This window comes from Oncorhynchus mykiss, chromosome 6 (genome assembly GCF_057628025.1).
Source record: "Oncorhynchus mykiss isolate SJ-2025 chromosome 6, ASM5762802v1, whole genome shotgun sequence".
NCBI lineage: Eukaryota > Metazoa > Chordata > Actinopteri > Salmoniformes > Salmonidae > Oncorhynchus > Oncorhynchus mykiss.
The window spans coordinates 69,379,033-69,397,567 of NC_143027.1; the positions used below are offsets into that span (position 1 = coordinate 69,379,033).

General features: G+C 42.9%; 2 protein-coding genes across 2 annotated transcripts; both read left to right on the top strand.

Annotated features, from left to right (window-relative positions):
- On the top strand, positions 1 to 1,219 carry mc1r (melanocortin 1 receptor; the record flags this gene model as incomplete). Its single annotated transcript, NM_001195178.1, is given in 1 exon segment — positions 1 to 1,219. A coding segment is annotated over 1 exon segment (1,017 nt). The 3' UTR covers positions 1,164 to 1,219.
- Positions 1,220 to 9,015: 7,796 nt separating this feature from the next.
- On the top strand, positions 9,016 to 14,625 carry LOC110526471 (tubulin beta-3 chain). The gene is made up of 4 exons (XM_021607465.3): positions 9,016 to 9,348; positions 12,525 to 12,633; positions 12,832 to 12,942; positions 13,237 to 14,625. Exons 1-4 carry the CDS (start codon positions 9,292 to 9,294, stop codon positions 14,307 to 14,309), a joined length of 1,350 nt encoding a protein of 449 aa, XP_021463140.1. The 5' UTR covers positions 9,016 to 9,291; the 3' UTR covers positions 14,310 to 14,625.
- Positions 14,626 to 18,535: the final 3,910 nt, after the last annotated feature.

An 18,535-nucleotide genomic window follows, 5' to 3' on the forward strand; every position in this document is an offset into this window, starting at 1 on the left:
CTGCGGTCACAGTCCAGTCGAATAGGATATGATGTCTATAGAATAACTTGTTAATTCTGTTACACTATAGAGACCACAAAGAAAATATTTCAAGGCATTTTATTTCCACCTCATTCAGCAGCCTATTACAGCAGAGAGCAGCAGACATGATGGACAACACGTCTCAACACAACTTCATCATGCACCACCACATGGAGCTGAGCACCCTCACCGTGTACAGTGAGAACAGCACTAACAACACCGGCGCCAGGGAGCAGAACTCTACGACCTGCTCGCTCCGCATTCCACAGGAGCTGTTCCTGACGCTGGGCCTCATTAGTCTGGTGGAGAACATTTTAGTGGTGCTGGCCATCATCAAGAACCGCAATCTGCACTCGCCCATGTACTACTTCATATGCTGCCTGGCCGTCTCTGACATGCTGGTCAGCGTCGCCAACGTGGTGGAGACCATAGTCATGTTGCTCACCGAACACGGGCTGCTAGTTGTCACACCTGAAATGCTGCGGCACCTGGACAACGTCATCGACATCATGAACTGCAGCTCGGTGGTGTCGTCGCTGTCCTTCCTGTGCACCATCGCCGCCGATCGATACATCACCATATTTTACGCGCTGCGTTACCACAGCATTATGACCACGCAGCGCGCCGTGACCATCATCGCGATGGTGTGGCTGACCAGCATCACCGCCAGCATACTTTTTATTGTCTACCACTCTCACACCGCCGTCATTGTATGCCTCGTCACCTTCTTCTGCATCACTCTCGTCTTCACCGCTGTGCTCTACATGCACATGTTCATCCTGGCGCACGTGCACTCGCGGCGCATCATGGCCATCTACAAATCTCGCCGCCAGGGCACGAGCATGAAGGGCGCCATCACGCTCACTATCCTGCTAGGGGTCTTCATCCTCTGCTGGGGACCCTTCTTCCTCCACCTTATTCTCATCCTCACCTGCCCCACGACCCCATTCTGCACCTGCTTTTTCAGCTACTTCAACCTCTTTCTCATCCTCATCATCTGTAACTCGCTCATCGACCCTCTCATCTACGCCTATAGGAGCCAGGAGCTGCGCAAGACACTCAAGGAGCTGCTCTTCTGCTCCTGCGTCACCTTTCGATGCGATTCCATACTTGAGTGTCTATTTCCATGGAAGTTCACGTGACTGCGGGATTTGTTCAGGAATAAAATATTATTTGATATTTGCGGCACTATTAGGCGTATGCCTGCCGTTGTTGTTGAATTAACTGAAATACATGGTTAATGAGACCTCAGGTTGGATTGCGCACAACGGCACAGCCACGAATGGGACCTTTTACCAACCCCTGGCCTCTTCCATGTTGCAGGCCAAGCCATACATATGTGCTATTCTTGCGTGTCGAATAAATACTTAAATCATAATCTGAATCATTTATATCTAATTATACACAGCAAATGTGTGATCAGAATTGTAACACCCACAGTGTTAAATGTATCACTTTCTTGGAAATCATATGTTACCATCTCAAATAGCCTAGTGTTAAACTAACACTTTTAAATGTGTTGATAAATCAACATCCCTAGCACAATGGGTGTTGCAAATTCCCACTTAAATTAACACTTAATAAGAGCTGATGCTGTTACACTTTCTCAGTGTTAGCGAATTAACACCTGTGGTGTTACAGTAACTAATTTTGGAGTGTTATTTTAACACTTTAGGGTGTAAAGACTGCACATTTATTTCCCAGTGTTACTATTTTTTCTGTGTATTTGTTAGTGACAGAGAAATGATTGTTGCATTCGATGGCTTTTAGTTTTCTAGCCTTCACCTAATGAGTGACTAAGTGAATATTTGATCATAAAAATTTAATTATTTATGTTAATACATATACATTACTTTTTTTAAATGATGTTGAACCAACATGGAGTAAACATTGATTTGAAGTCTGTGCCCAGGACAGGCCACATTAGCAAGTCACATTATTCTGTCTTTCAAAGTGTTGTATAAATCCTATTGGAATCTAGTCAGTTTGCATATCCAACACCCACAACTGCAGTTGGAATGACTGCCAAGGTAGGGAAGATTGATAAATGAGACTTCCTTAACCATCTAAACTGGAACAACCATCTCAATAACGGGTGAAATAAGGACAACTACTTACAGATTGGATTAGTTAATGTTTTATTTATTCATCTTTGTTTGGTATAAGATCAATGAATCAATCAAGGTGCATGCAGAAACATAGGTCTAGATATTAAAACAAACTCTTCTAAAAACCACCCGGACAAAGCATGCTGGGAAATATGATAATGAGGACCCTCCCATGTCTTCAATCTGAGAGAGTTAACGGAAATTAACTCAACACAGCCGAATAACAACAACAGTGTTGATTCCACTGTGATTCAAGTAACTTCATTTATTCACTGCAGGTGTTTTTTAATTTCACTCCCACTGGTGTTATTCCCACCAGAATCGACACTCCAATATAACACTCACAACACTTTTTACCTCAACACTGAGATTTTAACACCCTCAAATTTGCTGTGTAGTTATCATCTCCATACAACAGCAACTGACAGAACTTTTTCAAAGATGCCAATGTCTGTAAAAGCTGCGGGTCCAGTTTTCTCAGGCACCAAGAAACTTAGGTTTAACAGTACATTACTGTAAACTTTATAGTAATGCTCTACATTAATGTATTGTTAAACCAAAGTTGCTTTGGAATTTAAGGTAACATACTGTAAAATTTGTTAAAGTAATTTACAGGTAACTGGCTGCCAGTAAGTTAGCATAAAAACAACATGATTATTTTACAGTGTACTATGTAGGACAAATAGTAATTTGTGCTTTAATCATATAGCCAACACTGGAAATATACTTTAAATAAGATATAGCAAAGTGTTCTATTTAAAATAGGAAAGAATTTCCCGGAATGTTGTTGGGAAAAGGATGTTGTTTGAAAGAGGCTATTGTTGAAGGAAAATCCATGGGCCTAATGATATACACTAGCACTGATGCTTTGTATGGAGTCAAATAAAGATGCACAAAATTTATTCATGAAGTTGTTTTGTACAAGAGAACAATTCTGTCACGTTTTGATTAAATACAATTAGTGCATTGTGAAGTCCAATAATAGCCTAATTGGTCTATATAGAGAATTGTATTTTTATTTATTCAGTCATTATTTGTAAACATCCCATTTCCAAGTATGTACAAAGAAGTTTCACGGTATGATTTAGGCCTTTGACGAAAATTGCCTATAAATTGAAATAAATCTTTGGGATTTCGTGTAAAAAGTTTTACTGTAATCTTAAAACAGATCAGACATTTTAAGATTATCCTCCCCATTTTAATGCAAATAATAATGTATGCATAGACAGAAACAAAATGTTTATTTCACAAGTAGCCCATGTAATGTCGGCTAGGCATGTTTTTTAATTGTGTTATGGATGTACTGAATACTTTGAATGTTTCAACATATTTATAACATTTTCAAAAGCCTCGAGGGTATCAATATTCATCTCTTTAAACAATCCATGCTATTTTATGGCTATGTGTAAAAACCAAGGCTCAAACTTATCTCATTGTAAATGTGTACATTTGATTACTTTTTTACCTTATTTCAACATATGGTCTTGCTATGGTCACATTGTACTGATATGTACTGAACAAAAATATAAACACAACATGCAACAATTTCTAAGATTTTACTGAGTTACAGTTTGTTTAAGGAAATCAGTCATTTGAAGTAAATTCATTAGGCCCTAATCTATGAATTTCACATGACTTGGCAGGGGTGCAGCCATAGGTGGGCTTTGGAGAGCATAGGCCCACTCACTTGCCAGCCAGGCCCACACACTGGGGAGCCAGGCCCAGCCAATCAGGGGTGCAGCCATAGTTGAGCCTTGTAGAGCATAGGCCCAACCACTTGTCAGCCAGGCCCACCCACCACCCAGGCCAGATGTGGAGAGGCTGGCGTGGTTACACGGGGTCTGCAGTTGTGAGGCCGGTTGGACATACTGCCAAATTCTCTAAAGCAACGTTAGTGGCAGCTTATGGTAAAGAAATTGACATTAAATTCTCTGGCAGCAGCTCTGTTGGACATTCCTGTAGTGAGCATGCCAATTGCATGCTCCCTCAAAACTTCAGACATCTGTGGCATTGTGTTGTGTGACAAAACTGCACATTTTAAAGTGGTCTTTTATTGTCCCCGGCACAAGGTGCACCTGTGTAATGATCCCGCTGTTTAATCAACTTCTTGATATGTCACACCTGTCAGGTGGATAGATTATATTGGCAAAGGAGAAATGCTCACTTACAGGGATGTAAACAAATTTGTGCACAACATTTGAGAGAAATAAGCTATTTGTGTGTATGGAACATTTCTGGGATTTTTTATTTTTTATTTCATGATGGTGTGTTATTTAATAACAGCATCAGTAATGAGGACAGTGATAGTACGCATGATAACAATATCATTATAACATTGTTGTCATATCATTTGTTGCTATAAAATTGTTGTAATATAGATAATTAATAATTATTATTATTTTTGCAATACTAATAATAACATAATTAATCAAAAAATATGTATTGCTCTTGTTATTGTATGTACAGTGTACATATTGCATGTCATACATTTCTTAATCGTGTAATGTTTGTTGATGTCAATCCTCATTTATTTTAGTCAACATGTGATTGATCCTGTGGATAAAAAAAAAACATTTTCATAAAAAAATATTTTGGTCCAGAAGTGTAATTTCAACCTTTTCTCAAGCCACAAGTGATGTTATGTGAGAATTAATTTAGTTCACTCTGAAATACTGTATGTGTCTCTCTTGTCCATATGAAGGTCCTCACTGTAATCTGGGCTGACCGTCTGTCTAACTGCCTCCTCTCTCAGACAAGAGGAGAGGTCTACAGTCCACTAGGCCTACAGTCCACTGCTCTTTTAAGTCCTCCAAAGAAAGATTCAATCACTTTTAATATATTAGTAAATCATTTTGAAATATAATAATGACTTCCTTTTTCTATTTCAGGTATCAATATATTTGGAGACACTATTTTTAATATAAGAATACCATTATATACAGCTGTATTAGCCTGGCTGATACAAGACCAGGAAGAGAGGAGGACAGTTTGTTTTGAGCCAGGCTATACAGCTGTATACTTGCTATCATGGGATTGACAAATAATTTTTTCAATGTATTTTAAAATGCATTTATTTTTAGTTAAGCTGCCCTCTGATACACAAGGTCCATTCAACTAGCTGACCCCGGGGTGCTTTTTAATGGAAGGAGACATTTTTAAACTGATGGGGAAAATTAAAAGCTGCTTATGGGCATCTTAATTAAGTTGGATAATTTTCTGATCCCCGTTTTAAAATCAAAGCCTTTGAACCATAACCTTCACAAATCACCTAGTTCCTTTCCTTCGGGGTGAAATGAAAAGCGTGTTTGTCTGTGAGCTTTCTAGATTTCCTTTGCACTATTGTTTGTTGAATGACTTCAATTGGCAACCAAAGTCAACCAAGTCAACCAAAGCCATATGCTGTAGGCAAAGATGTGACAGGAGCCTTCTACCAAATAAACAGAAAAGTGGTTGAGCAGCATCTGAGATTGAGAGTGTGTTGATGATACTGTAACCTTTGGAACTTTGTGGACCCTCTCCACGTGTTAGCCAGTCGTTGTGGGCCCTGGGGTAGGCTGTGTATTTTGGGAGGACTGAGCGCCTGGAATAACAGAGGGCTTTCATATCAACAATTTTTTTCGGGGGCCCTTTATTAGGCATCAAATAGGAATTCTTGTCACTTCACTGAAGCAATAGGGGGGGCTGATGCTCAACTGGTGTCTTCTCCATTAGCTCTGCTACACAAAGCCGCTCTGTTCACATCTTCCACTGCTTTGGCTTGAAGAACCAACATGCTTGCCCTCATTGTTGCAACCTATGGAGGAAGCTTACACCCCATCCTGACAAATGAGTCCTATAAATGAAAAATATTTCCCCTTCAAACTCAAATTCATCATAGTGCTTTATAATAGTTTCGGTTTTAGGGTATTACATGATGAAGTCAATGTGGACATAGTGTAACCTCAGTCATGCCCCTTTTGACCTTGGGTGCACTCCAAGTACAGGGATTCCATGCATGTCTGTGCAGATAAATCAGTACAATGACAGTAGAAGTGCAACATCTCAGGAACCATGTAAAAATGATGGAAGGGTCTACGCAGAAAACTGCTCAGAAAATGTGTATCTGGAACACAGTGTCTCTGCATGCACACAGTCCCCCTGCCTTGCCTCTGAGGTCACCACATCTAATCAGAGAACATCGATAGAGGCGATTAGGCATGTAGGGGTTATGGATGGATGACTGAGGTTGGGGTGAGATGGGTGCAGTAATCATTTAGTGGCTGGCATCCAAATGAGAGCTTGAAATCCTGACAATGACCTGATTGTACAGGCTCCATTGTACAGCTCCATACTGTACGTGTTTTCCCCAAGAAAGTCTGGTCTGAGTCCAATGTCTCCTAGTCACACTGGAATCAAATTAGGTAACCAACATTCTTACTTGCCTGTTGATGCCTTCTGCCTAACCCTGTATAGGTTATATTTTCAACAATGGTCTATACAATCAACTGTACGTAAGTATGAAACTGTAAACTGTATGATACGACCCCAATCAAAAAAATAGCACAAGTATTTGTTTGAGTTCTGTGCATGGAAGCTTCCATGAAAATCTAACTACAGTATTCTCGTCAGCAATAGGTTCATTTGAAAGTGAGACATTACTGGGAAATGCTGAAATTAGCTGGTATGCTCATTTTTAAAGAGAGGTTAGATAAAGGACAGTTTGAAACTCTTAGGGAGACAAAATGTTAGGTATGGGGTCATACCAAGTGCCCAATTTAATTGTGTTTGTGTGGGTCTAGAAAACTCCACATTCAATCCCTTTCTGAGGTGAGAGGTTATACAGAGGTTGTTTCAGACGTATTGGTTTACAATTTATTTCCCACCGGACATTCAAAATACATCTCAATAGTGGTTTTGTCATGAATAAGAGAGGTCCTCAGAATCAACCAAAAATGAAGTGAGTCTTAAACTCACTTAAGGCCTTTCAAATATGGATACTGTCTCATCAACAGTGCTTCATGATGTGAACTGCCATTTTATAACTGTTGACCAGATAACCCTGTCATCAAGTCCACTGGTGCTGTGTGACTCATCATGGCAATCCTCCTCTCTAACCTTACTGGCATGATGCAGAGTCAGAGAAGGATAGATAAGTTATGAGATGCATGATTTAATCATTTTGAAGGAGGGTTATATGACAGTAGCATCAATTTGATCAGCTTCACCACACTCTGTGCCACTATTGGGGCCCTTTATATCAAACATGTTAGAGAGGCTCTGGCAGTTTCTGACCACTAGATGGCCATATTGGCTTTGAGACGTGGGAGGGGTGAACAAGCAACTCTTGACCAGTGCTGGCAAAACATTTAGCCTCAGTTTTTCTCACTACCCCCAGAATTGGCAGTGCATGGGCCAGTGTTCTACAGACGTGGTCTTGGAGACCCACAGGATGTGGATACTTTTGGGATTAAAGAACAGTGACATAGTCCATGATTCAACTTTCAGCTCTCAAACCCAGTCGGATTCCATACATAATCCCTCTGATCTAGTTTTCCCCTCCCTTGTCTATGGCAGTGTGGTCAGTAACGTAATCATTGGTGTTAGTGTCATCTTTAGAGGGACACTATGGTTCATTGATGTTCTAACAGGTGAACGCCCCTCTGCTAAAGCAGTTAGCTCAGCTGTATTAGCAGACGAACAGGAAATCAACAGCTATCCCACACTGTGTGGCTGATTAGTGACAGAGGCTCGCTCACATTGTGTGGATCTAGTTGCTAAGCAGCAGTGGTTGGCAGACACTGAGGGGGCAGAGAGGAGGGGGCTGTGGTGGCTGCCTCATACTGGTCTCTGTGCTCAGAGCAGAGGTTCCTCAGCTGTTGGTTTCACGGCTGTTGGCTTGTCATCCTCTCCACAGGCTCTGTGTGAAGACAAAGCAGGCCCAGACGTCCAAAGAGACTAATGGCCCATCACAATCGTGTTTCTGGAAATCAGAACACACGGCTACTGGAACAGACGCAACTTACAGTGTGAGATGTACTGTATGCATGTACTGTAGATGTCTCATACACACACGTGCACACAAACAAACAAGTACACAAACAGGACCTGCTTCATTGGCAGACCATCTGTCCATGAGGAGCGCCACTGGAGTCTTCCTCAGAGCACTTAACCACAACTGCTACCTGACTCGGCAATCAATACATATCTCAGCGGGCAGAGACTGCAGAGAGTTGAGGCATAGATAAAACATCCTTGGACCAGACTATTCACTGTATAATGATTGCTAATAAGTATATAAGTAATAAGTTGCTAACTGTATGATAATTCATGCTAATAAGGGCCACAGCAAGGTTGTGGTCATCAGTGTTCACTGTGCTCCACTCTTCTTCCTCCCTGAATCTACCGATACTGAATCTTAATGTTTCTGAGATTACAGTTAAGGGACTGACTTTGGGAAAATATATATTTTTCTGTAAGAAATTGTTAATCTCTGTCATTAAGGATATGTAGGTGTGAGTGATCTCCTAGTCTATAGAAAAAATGCACCATGCCACAAGACTATGTGCACACAGAGCAAGAATCAGTAACACTGTTCAGTGTTTAAGATCATTTTCTCTCCTCTCTCATCACCCTGACATCTAACTAAGCTGTGTTGTTGCTTCCACCATGACTCTGGGATTTTTCAAATGTTGGTGGTCGTGTGTGTGTGTGTGTGTGTGTGTGTGTGTGTGTGTGTGCGTGCGTGCGTGCGTGCGTGCGTGTACATGTGTGTTTCTGAACAGCATCCCTTTGACAGCCACGACTAGCCTAAATCTATTACTGACCCTTACCTTAACCTTCACCAAATGTTAACCAATTCGAAAATTAAATATCGGTTTGCAAGTTTGCAAGTCAGCCGCGTCCCGTTAGTTTTTCCCTGACTCACACACTGGGATGCTCTGTCGCAGGTGTCTGCCATTGGTCAGCGACTGTCTATCTCCAGGACATAGATGACGTCAGCAATTGGTGGAACATACTACCCGTTTCGCCACACAGCAGACCTGCGCAAGATAAAACCTCTACTCAGCACATACCAATCCCTTTGCTTCAGTGTGCGACTGGGATCAGCGCTCTCTCCGACTCGCCCACAACAGTCAACTCGCCCACATCCACAAGAAAACGAACATAACACACAGAGGACAGGATGAGGGAAATAGTTCACCTTCAAGCCGGCCAGTGTGGCAACCAGATCGGAGCCAAGGTATAAACAAAATACTATTCCCAACAGCTGACTAGTTTAACCGTTAGAATATTTTTACGCAAGTGCCGTTGTTCCATTTTAAAGCATTGTGACAATCTTTTTAAAAATGTAATGCATTCGTATATATGTAGTTATACCGAAGTTGTGGGGCAGCTGGTTTACTCAGTAACGTTAGTTGAATAGTTTGGGACCCCCGCTTGTGTCGCAGATTGCAATAGATGCGTAGTTCGGGTAGATGGAACTAAACTCAGAGACGGGAAAGGAAGTGAGGCATTTCACTCGCTCCTTTTTTCTGGGTCATATACAGTCAATAGAGTAAACAGACGTGACCCAGATGCTGTCTCATTGGTGCCTATGGGAGAGCCCACACCTTAACCAGGCCGGAACTGTGACCATTTGTTTTAATGGTAAGCGGCCAGAGATCCACCATCTTTTGTAAACTGCGAGTGTTGATGCACAGAAAGGCGTGGTGAGACACTGTTGAAAACCACCACGCCCTCGGGTGGACTGCAGGGGGGCCAGACAAAGGCTCGTTGGGGCTGGTCCCGCTGCGCAAACACTCTACTGAGGGCCGAACACAGTTTACAGGCCACTGTCACAATGACAAGTATAGCTCTCTTTCTCTAAGCAGCATTCCAGCCTCCAGTAGATGTGGTAGTTGATCGCCTAAATAGATAGACATATATGACGTGTTTGACTTCGCAGCAAACTGAATGGATCAGTTAATCCAAGTTTTGTTAACGGAGGATCAAATTATGATAACTGGTCCTAAATTACCACTGCAGATAACCTACAATCGCACTGACTAGTGGTTTGGGTTGCTTTCAGGTTTGATGGTCTATTAGACAGTGAGTCTTCAGGAAGGGTATTGCCTAAATGCTGAAAGCTTTTCTTTCTAAACTGTAATGCATTTTTTTTATGGTCTGTGACTGTGAGGCTGTTTTTTAGACTACAGTTGACAGTTTCTTATTTTGTTGTTGCTCTGTTTTGGATGACATCGCCTGCACTTACAGCCAGCCAATCAGGTGATGTTGTATGTGACCATCTAAAACTAAACCGGTCTAGAGTTCTTCTTCTCTTTTGTTCTGTTTTGACCATCTGGGGATAGCCTACATTAATTAGTTCACTATGATCTGTGAGTCTCTACTGGAGCTGGAGACTATTTATCATGGATTTGTTCAACATGGTGGATCATAAATGGAAATCATTTCAGAGTGAAAGACATAGGGGGGCTAATGATACTGTCTCGTCAACCTGATGAGCATTCATAACATGTAAGGCAGCCTTTCCTGAGCCTCAGGTACCTCCGTAGTGATTTTGGACAGCAACATAACCTCATCCTCATCATAATCAGCCTCATCACCATAATCATCATTACCCAGAACCAAATGTACAACTACAGCATCAGCTGAAACATACTTGTTTGACCACAGCTGAACAAGTGAACGTGTCATGTGTCCACTTTTCTTCACTCCCCTCTGGAGTATTTCACTAGTGACTCGGCTCTTTTGCTGATTCTGACCACCGTTTCTCTAATGGGGCAGTTGTTGGGAAAATGACTTGTTCCTAATGCTCAGGTTACTCCCAACAAAGAGAAACCCAGAGAGATGGGGAGGGGGAGAGAATGTGTTGGGAGTGGGACTTTTTGTCATCTGATATACTGCAATGGTGACCTCATTTTGATGCTCAACTATGATATGGCAGTCTGTCTACTAGCACCACACATCTGCCATTGCTAATGCAGTACATGATGAAGTCAGATAACAACGGAAGAAATCTACACTTTTGCCAGTGTAGCGATCGTAACTGAGAATGAGAGAGCAGAAATCCCCTACATAGTCTTTAGTCATCTAACGCTGATTTCTCTATCGCTGTCTAGCGGTTTCCCTTTAATCTCTCTGTCTCTCTCTTTTGGATTTATTGTCTGTTTCTTTGTTTGTCCCCTAGAATAAACATTGCCAGATTAAGTTACAGAGCCATAATTAAGGAACAAGAGGAACTCCTAATTACTGATTTAGATGGCAGGGGACATCTGTTTGGGACAGGATAGATAATTAGAGAACTAAGGAGTATCTTCTGCGGAGTAGAGGGAGGGAGTACTTCACCTGGGGAGAGGAAGAGGGACACCATTGTCGGAACTCAGACCTAAAATAGTCTTCATACTGGGTGTGGTGCCCTTGGTCACAGCAGTCTAGACAGCCGGATAGAGGAAAGGTCATTTTTGTCAACACACTGACACCATATGGGATTAATGTCACTCCATCTGGCTGGCTGTTGAGTTACACAGATATGGGATTAACACACTGATACCAATATGGGATTGATATGGGGCTTTTGAGTGACCATTTTTATTGTGCACAGTATCGTTTTGGTGTTTGTCTGCTTTTAGTGAATGCCCAGATGGTGTTTTTTGCTTAAAGGAGAACAGCACTTTGCAGGTAAGGACCTTCTATTGCATAGTAATGAGAAACTGAGATTAGCACAGTAAAATTGACAGCATCTAATCTATGATTTGATATGGCCATTTGGCATCCTCCTTCCAAGTACGTGTCCTGTGTTTGCCCTTGATAGTGATGACTGTGTGGGCCTGCGGGGGTCTGTCTGTGTTCTATTTTAGACTTTCATGGGTCTCTGTCTGTCTCCCTTTGTCTGTGTCTCTGTCTGATAAACACACACACACACACACACTGGGCTATATACTCAGTGACAGTATACATATTTGAAGTGATCAAGGGGACTACATTAGGCAGTGTCCTCTTGTCTTTTAACCTAGCAACACACTTTCTGTACGTGTGTGGAGGCATATTTATGTATGTATGTGTGTATGTTGAAGCAGAGAGAGCCTCTCCAGATGGAGTCTGTCCCCTCTGAGAGGGCCTCTACCACAGTATGATTTTTGTGGCCCTGGGGGAGGGTGGAGACAGCTGGACTAACTGTTGGCTTAAATGGGGTCATGGAGCAGAACCCAGGACGGATGGCAGACAAAGCTTGGATGCCCACTATCCCAACTTACATTGGCCCACCGTTTTTACTAGAGCCCCCCATTAATTCACCTCCAAGTACCCCAGTGATAGTTCAATATGGTCCCGACTATAAAGCTGCTGAGAAATTTCCATCCACTTTGCTTGTATAGAACTATGTGTTACTGGTAATGTTTGTGTCTTTGTGTTCTGCAGTTCTGGGAGGTGATCAGTGATGAACATGGCATCAGCCCTACAGGGAACTATGAGGGTGACTCCCCACTGCAGCTGGAGAGGATCAGTGTCTACTACAATGAGGCCTCATGTGAGTCTGATACTGGAACTAAATACACATCTACACAAGCCCAGAAACAACACAACACTAAAAGCCCGGTTGCTCAATACTTGTAATGACCTAGACTTGAGAATATCCACTTTAATCCTATTGTACTGAACTTGACTGTGATATACAGTAGTATTTATTAGGGCGTTGCAGGTAACATCATCTGCTGTCTCTCCCCAGCCTCTAAGTACGTCCCCAGGGCCATCCTAGTAGACCTGGAGCCAGGAACTATGGACAGTGTTCGCTCTGGGACCTACGGACAACTCTTCAGACCAGACAACTTCATCTTCGGTCAGTATCTGTCTGTCCAACGTGGGTTAAATATGGCCACAGTGCTCAGTGATAGCATTAGAAGAGTGGCTGTTACGGCCTAACCACAATCTGCCATTTACAGTCTCTTCTGTCATTATCACTAACAACATAAATAGTTTGATGTAATATTTCCATTAAAGACATTTGCTTTTATTTACTTACAGTAAATGCTCCCAAATGTCATTAAAACATTATGTAAATGTGTAGCTCCTGTACAAGTGCAGCGTTGATAACTGCTGAAGCTCTATCTTGAAGTGTGTTGTTGCCCTATAGGTCAGAGTGGAGCTGGTAACAACTGGGCCAAGGGCCACTACACAGAGGGAGCAGAGCTGGTGGACTCAGTACTGGACGTAGTCAGGAAGGAATGTGAGAACTGTGACTGTCTCCAGGGCTTCCAGCTCACCCACTCCCTCGGAGGGGGCACAGGCTCTGGCATGGGGACCCTGCTCATCAGCAAGATCCGGGAAGAGTACCCTGACCGTATCATGAACACCTTCAGCGTGGTGCCCTCCCCTAAAGTATCAGACACAGTGGTGGAGCCCTACAATGCCACCCTGTCCATCCATCAGCTGCTGGAGAACACAGACGAAACCTACTGCATTGACAACGAGGCGCTTTATGACATCTGCTTCCGCACGCTCAAGCTCCCCACGCCCACCTACGGAGACCTCAACCACCTGGTGTCGGCCACCATGAGCGGTGTTACTACCTCCTTCCGCTTCCCCGGCCAGCTCAATGCTGACCTCCGCAAACTGGCTGTCAACATGGTGCCCTTCCCCCGTCTGCACTTCTTCATGCCTGGCTTCGCCCCCCTCACGGCGCGTGGCAGTGCGTGCTACAATGCACTGTCTGTGCCTGAGCTCACCCAGCAGTTGTTTGACGCCAAGAACATGATGGCCGCTTGCGACCCGCGTCACGGACGCTACCTGACCGTAGCCATGGTGTTCCGTGGTCAGATGTCCATGAAGGAGGTGGACGAACAGATGTTGGCCATCCAGAGTAAGAACAGCAGCTACTTTGTTGAATGGATCCCCAACAACGTCAAAGTGGCCGTCTGTAACATCCCGCCCCGCGGTCTCAAGATGTCCGCCACCTTCATCGGGAACAACACGGCCATCCAGGAGCTATTCAAGCGCATCTCTGAGCAGTTCACCGCCATGTTTCGCCGCAAGGCGTTCCTGCACTGGTATACCGGAGAGGGCATGGACGAGATGGAGTTCACCGAGGCAGAGAGCAACATGAACGACCTGGTGTCAGAGTACCAGCAGTACCAGGACGCCACCACCGAGGAGGAGGGAGAGATGTATGAAGAGGATGAGGAAGAGTCAGAGAGCCAGGCCCGGTGAACACCTTGGAAGAAGAGCCAAGCTTGTGGAAACCCAGCCGACAGCGCTTTGTCTATGTGTAGCAGGGTTGTTATCTGCCTCATGTACACTGTACTGTATAACCCGCCCTCCCTATACCCCTCCCTGCTCTCACTGTCTTTGCTAACTGTTAGCCCCAATTCTCTTAGCCCTCTGACCAACTCATGGCCTCCTGTTGATTTATCCTGTTGATAAAAACCTCCCAGACAGACCACTAAGTTGAATGGGTGAAATAAAGTGTCTCATAAACTGATGACGAATATCCCTTAATTTCTTATAATAAACATGTTCAAGCCTACTTTGTAATTAGCTTTTTCTGACTTGTTTTGGGATATTAAACATGAATAATATTATACACCATCTTGTTTTGCTACACTGTGTTCAGGGTTTCTGAGGTTGTTTTTAGTGGAAACCGGAACAGTGTATTGCAGTACAATGACTAGGGGTCTTTCTTCTAGAGAAATAGGATAAAGCAGAGCCTTGTTGAACTTGGACTCCACTGCATGACAGTCCCATGTGGAGGTGACCTAGATGCTGGATAAAAATACTGGATCTCAGTCCCCTGGAGGTTGAGGCACACCTTGAGCAGCATGGGTGGAGTCTGGATGGAACAGTCTGTGAGGAGCTAAGATGGTGGATGATCTACAACAAGTGTCAAACTGATTCCACAGAGGGGTTGCGTGTCTGAATTTTTTCTCCTCCCTTGGACTTAAGGTCACTGACTAGTAAGGAACTCCCCTCACCTGGTTGTCTAGGTCTTAATTGAAATGAAAAAACAGCAGATACTAGGGCTAGGCCCTAATGGAATGAGTGTGACACTGCTGATCTACAAGATAGTCTGCTGAAGGCCTTCCAGTTACATACTTATCTGCATGGTCTAAAACATGTAGGCAACCCTGGTCCTGGAGTGTCGCAGGCACTTCATGTTTTGGATTTAACCGACCTGGAAGACCAGGTGTGTTGAGTTTAGTCAATCACTGAACTGATCAATTAGTTTAGATGGTCAGGTGTGGTGCCTTGTTGGAACAAAATCTAGTCGCTTAGCCCTGTTCTAAAAGGAGGCAGACACTAGTGCATACGGTTAGAGCCAATTGATTTGAAGGACAAGGAGGAACAGGTGAAATGTGGAGAGTGCCGCGAATATGACACGTTCAAAAACAAATCAACAATCCCAAGAAAACACCTGCATTTCTTGAAGAAACAGGAGAAGTGACTATCTCTCTGGTTAGAGAGATGGAGGCTGTTTGTGCTCTCTCTTCTACAATGTATGGGGCCAGTCGGCTGGGTGGATCACATGCTGGCGATGCCTCAGCACTTAGAGCCTGTGTGAAGGGGCCCTGGGCAGAGCAGCTCTTTATACAGTATCACAGAACACACAGTATAAATACTGGTAAAAGAAACTGTAGTAAATACCTTAGTAATTGATGTAGTGTCTTTGCATATTGTAGTATACTTTAGTATTTACTGTAGTGTTTTTGTTTTATCTTTGGCATAGAAGTGGAGGCTTTCTCCTTCAGGAAACCTTTTGGAGAAATACTAATATAGCACATTTTCCATAACCTGTAAATAGGATTGGGAGTCTGAACGGACAGCTCAGAGCTTCTGCTCTCTTCTATAACCTGTAGGGATTACAATATATGGTTTATACTTGGCATGTAGGTTCCTCACTTATGGTTGGCACAAATTGCGATATGGAGGAGAGGAATGAGCAGGGTGTATGCAAATTAAATACGGTAGTATTTACTATAGTGAAAAAGGGTAGTGGTTTTGTGGACATTACTGTAGTATTTACTACAGGTTTTTTTTTCTGATAATACTGTAGTATTTACTATAGTATTCTACAGTATACTACAACATTCTATGGTAAGTACTACACATGATCAAGGGACACAGGTGTAGTATATTATTATACAGTTTACTATAGAATTCTATGTAGTATTCTATAGTAAACTGTAGTATTTTCTCATGTGGGAAGCATAGAGATGAGGAAGGCCTGTTGACTGTAGGGAGAGGCCTAGTGAGTCAGTGTCTCACTTGCAGCCAAGCTGTAGAGGAAAGCGACATATACAGCTCACAGCACAGACCAGCTAGACTGATGCACTGGATCACGACACACAGAACGTATGGAGGGGCCAATCAGTTTATTTGTCACGTGCGCCGAATACAACAGGTTTAGACCTTACAGTGAAATGCTTACTTACAAGCCCTTAAACAACAGTGCAGTTAAGTAAAAATAGGTATTAGGTAAACAGTAGATAACTAAAAAATAACAGTAGCAAGGCTATATACAGTTGAAGTCGGAAGTTTACATACACTTACGTTGGAGTCATTAAAACTTATTTTTCAACCACTCCACAAATGTCTTGTTATCAAACTATAGTTTTGGCAAGTCGGCTAGGACATTTACTTTGTGCATGACACAAGTAATTTTTCCAACAATTGTTTACAGACAGATTATTTAAATTATAATTTGCTGTATCACAATTCCAGTGGGTCAGAAGTTTACATACACTAAGTTGACTGTGCCTTTTAACAGTTTGGAAAATTCCAGAAAATAATGTCATGGCTTTAGAAGCTTCTGATAGGCTAATTGACATCATTTGAGTCAATGTACCTGTGGATGTATTTCAAGGCCTACCTTCAAACTCAGTGCCTCTTTGCTTGACATCATGGGAAAATAAAGAGAAATCAGCCAAGACCCAAGGTTCATCCTTGGGAGCAATTTCCAAACGCCTGAAGGTACCACGTTCATCTGTACAAACAATAGTACGCAAGTATAAACACCATGGGACCACACAGCCGTCATAGCGCTCAGGAAGGAGACACGTTCTGTCTCCTAGAGATGAACGTACTTTGGTGCAAAAAGTGCAAATCAATCCCAGAACAACAGCAAAGGACCGTGTGAAGATGCTGGAGGAAACAGATACAAAAGTATCTATATCCACAGTAAAACGAGTCCTATATCGGCATAACCTGAAAGGCCGCTCAGCAAGGAAGAAGCCACTGCTCCAAAACCGCCATAACATAGCCAGACTATGGTTTGCAAGTGCACATGGGTACAAAGATCGTACTTTTTGGAGAAATGTCCTCTAGTCTGATGAAACAAAAATAGAATTGTTTGGCCATAATGACCATCGTTATGTTTGGAGGAAAAAGGGGGAGGCTTGCAAGCCGAAGAACACCATCCCAACCGTGAAGCACGGGGGTGGCAGCATCATGTTGTGGGGGTGCTTTACTGCAGAAGGGACTGGTGCACTTCACAAAATACATGGCATCATGAGGTAGGGAAATTATGTGGATATATTAAAGCAACATCTCAAGACATCAGTCAGGAAGTTAAAGCTTGGTTGCAAATGGGTCTTCCAATTGGACAATGACCCCAAGCATACTTCCAGAGTTGTGGCAAAATGGCTTAAGGACAACAAAGTCAAGGTATTGGAGTGGACATCACAAAGCCCTGACCTCAATCCTATAGAAAATGTGTGGGCAGAACTGAAAAAGCGTGTGCGAGCAAGGAGGCCTACAAACCTGACTCAGTTGCATCAGCTCTGTCAGGAGGAATGGGCCAAAATTCACCAAACTTATTGTGGGAAGCTTGTGGAAGGCTACCCAAAACACTTGACCCAAGTTAAACAATTTAAAGGCAATGCTACCAAATACGAATTGAGTGTATGTAAACTTCTGACCCACTGGGAATGTGATGAAAGATGAAAAAAATAAAAAATACATGATTTTCTCTACTATTATTCTGACATGTCACATTCTTAAAATAAAGTGGTGATCCTAACTGACCTAATACAAGGAATTGTTACTAGGACTAAATGTCAGGAATTGTGAACAACTGAGTTTAAATGTATTTGGCTATGGTGTATTTAAACTTCGGACTTCAACTGTACAGGTGGTACAGAGTCAGTGTGCGGGTGCACCAGTTAGTCGGGCTATTTGAGGTAATATGTACATGTAGGATTAGTTAAAGTGACTATGAATAGATTATAAACAAAGAGGGGGTTGTGGGGCACAATGCATAGTCTGGGTAGCCATTTGATTGGCTGTTTGTTCAGTCTCATAGCTTGGGGGTAAAAGCTGTTGAGAAGCCTTTTGGTACAAGACCTGGTGCTCCGGTACCGCATGCCATGCAGTTGCAGAGAGAACAGTCTATGACTGGGGTGGCTGGAGTCGGAGGCTGAGCAGTTGCCGTACCTGGCAAT

Coding starts and splice junctions, on each gene's coding strand:
- LOC110526471 (XM_021607465.3), top strand. CDS start 9,292: ATGAGGGAAATAGTTCACCTTCAAGCCGGCCAGTGTGGCAACCAGATC. Junction 9,349..12,524: donor GCAACCAGATCGGAGCCAAG/GTATAAACAAAA, acceptor TGTGTTCTGCAG/TTCTGGGAGGTGATCAGTGA. Junction 12,634..12,831: donor CTACTACAATGAGGCCTCAT/GTGAGTCTGATA, acceptor GTCTCTCCCCAG/CCTCTAAGTACGTCCCCAGG.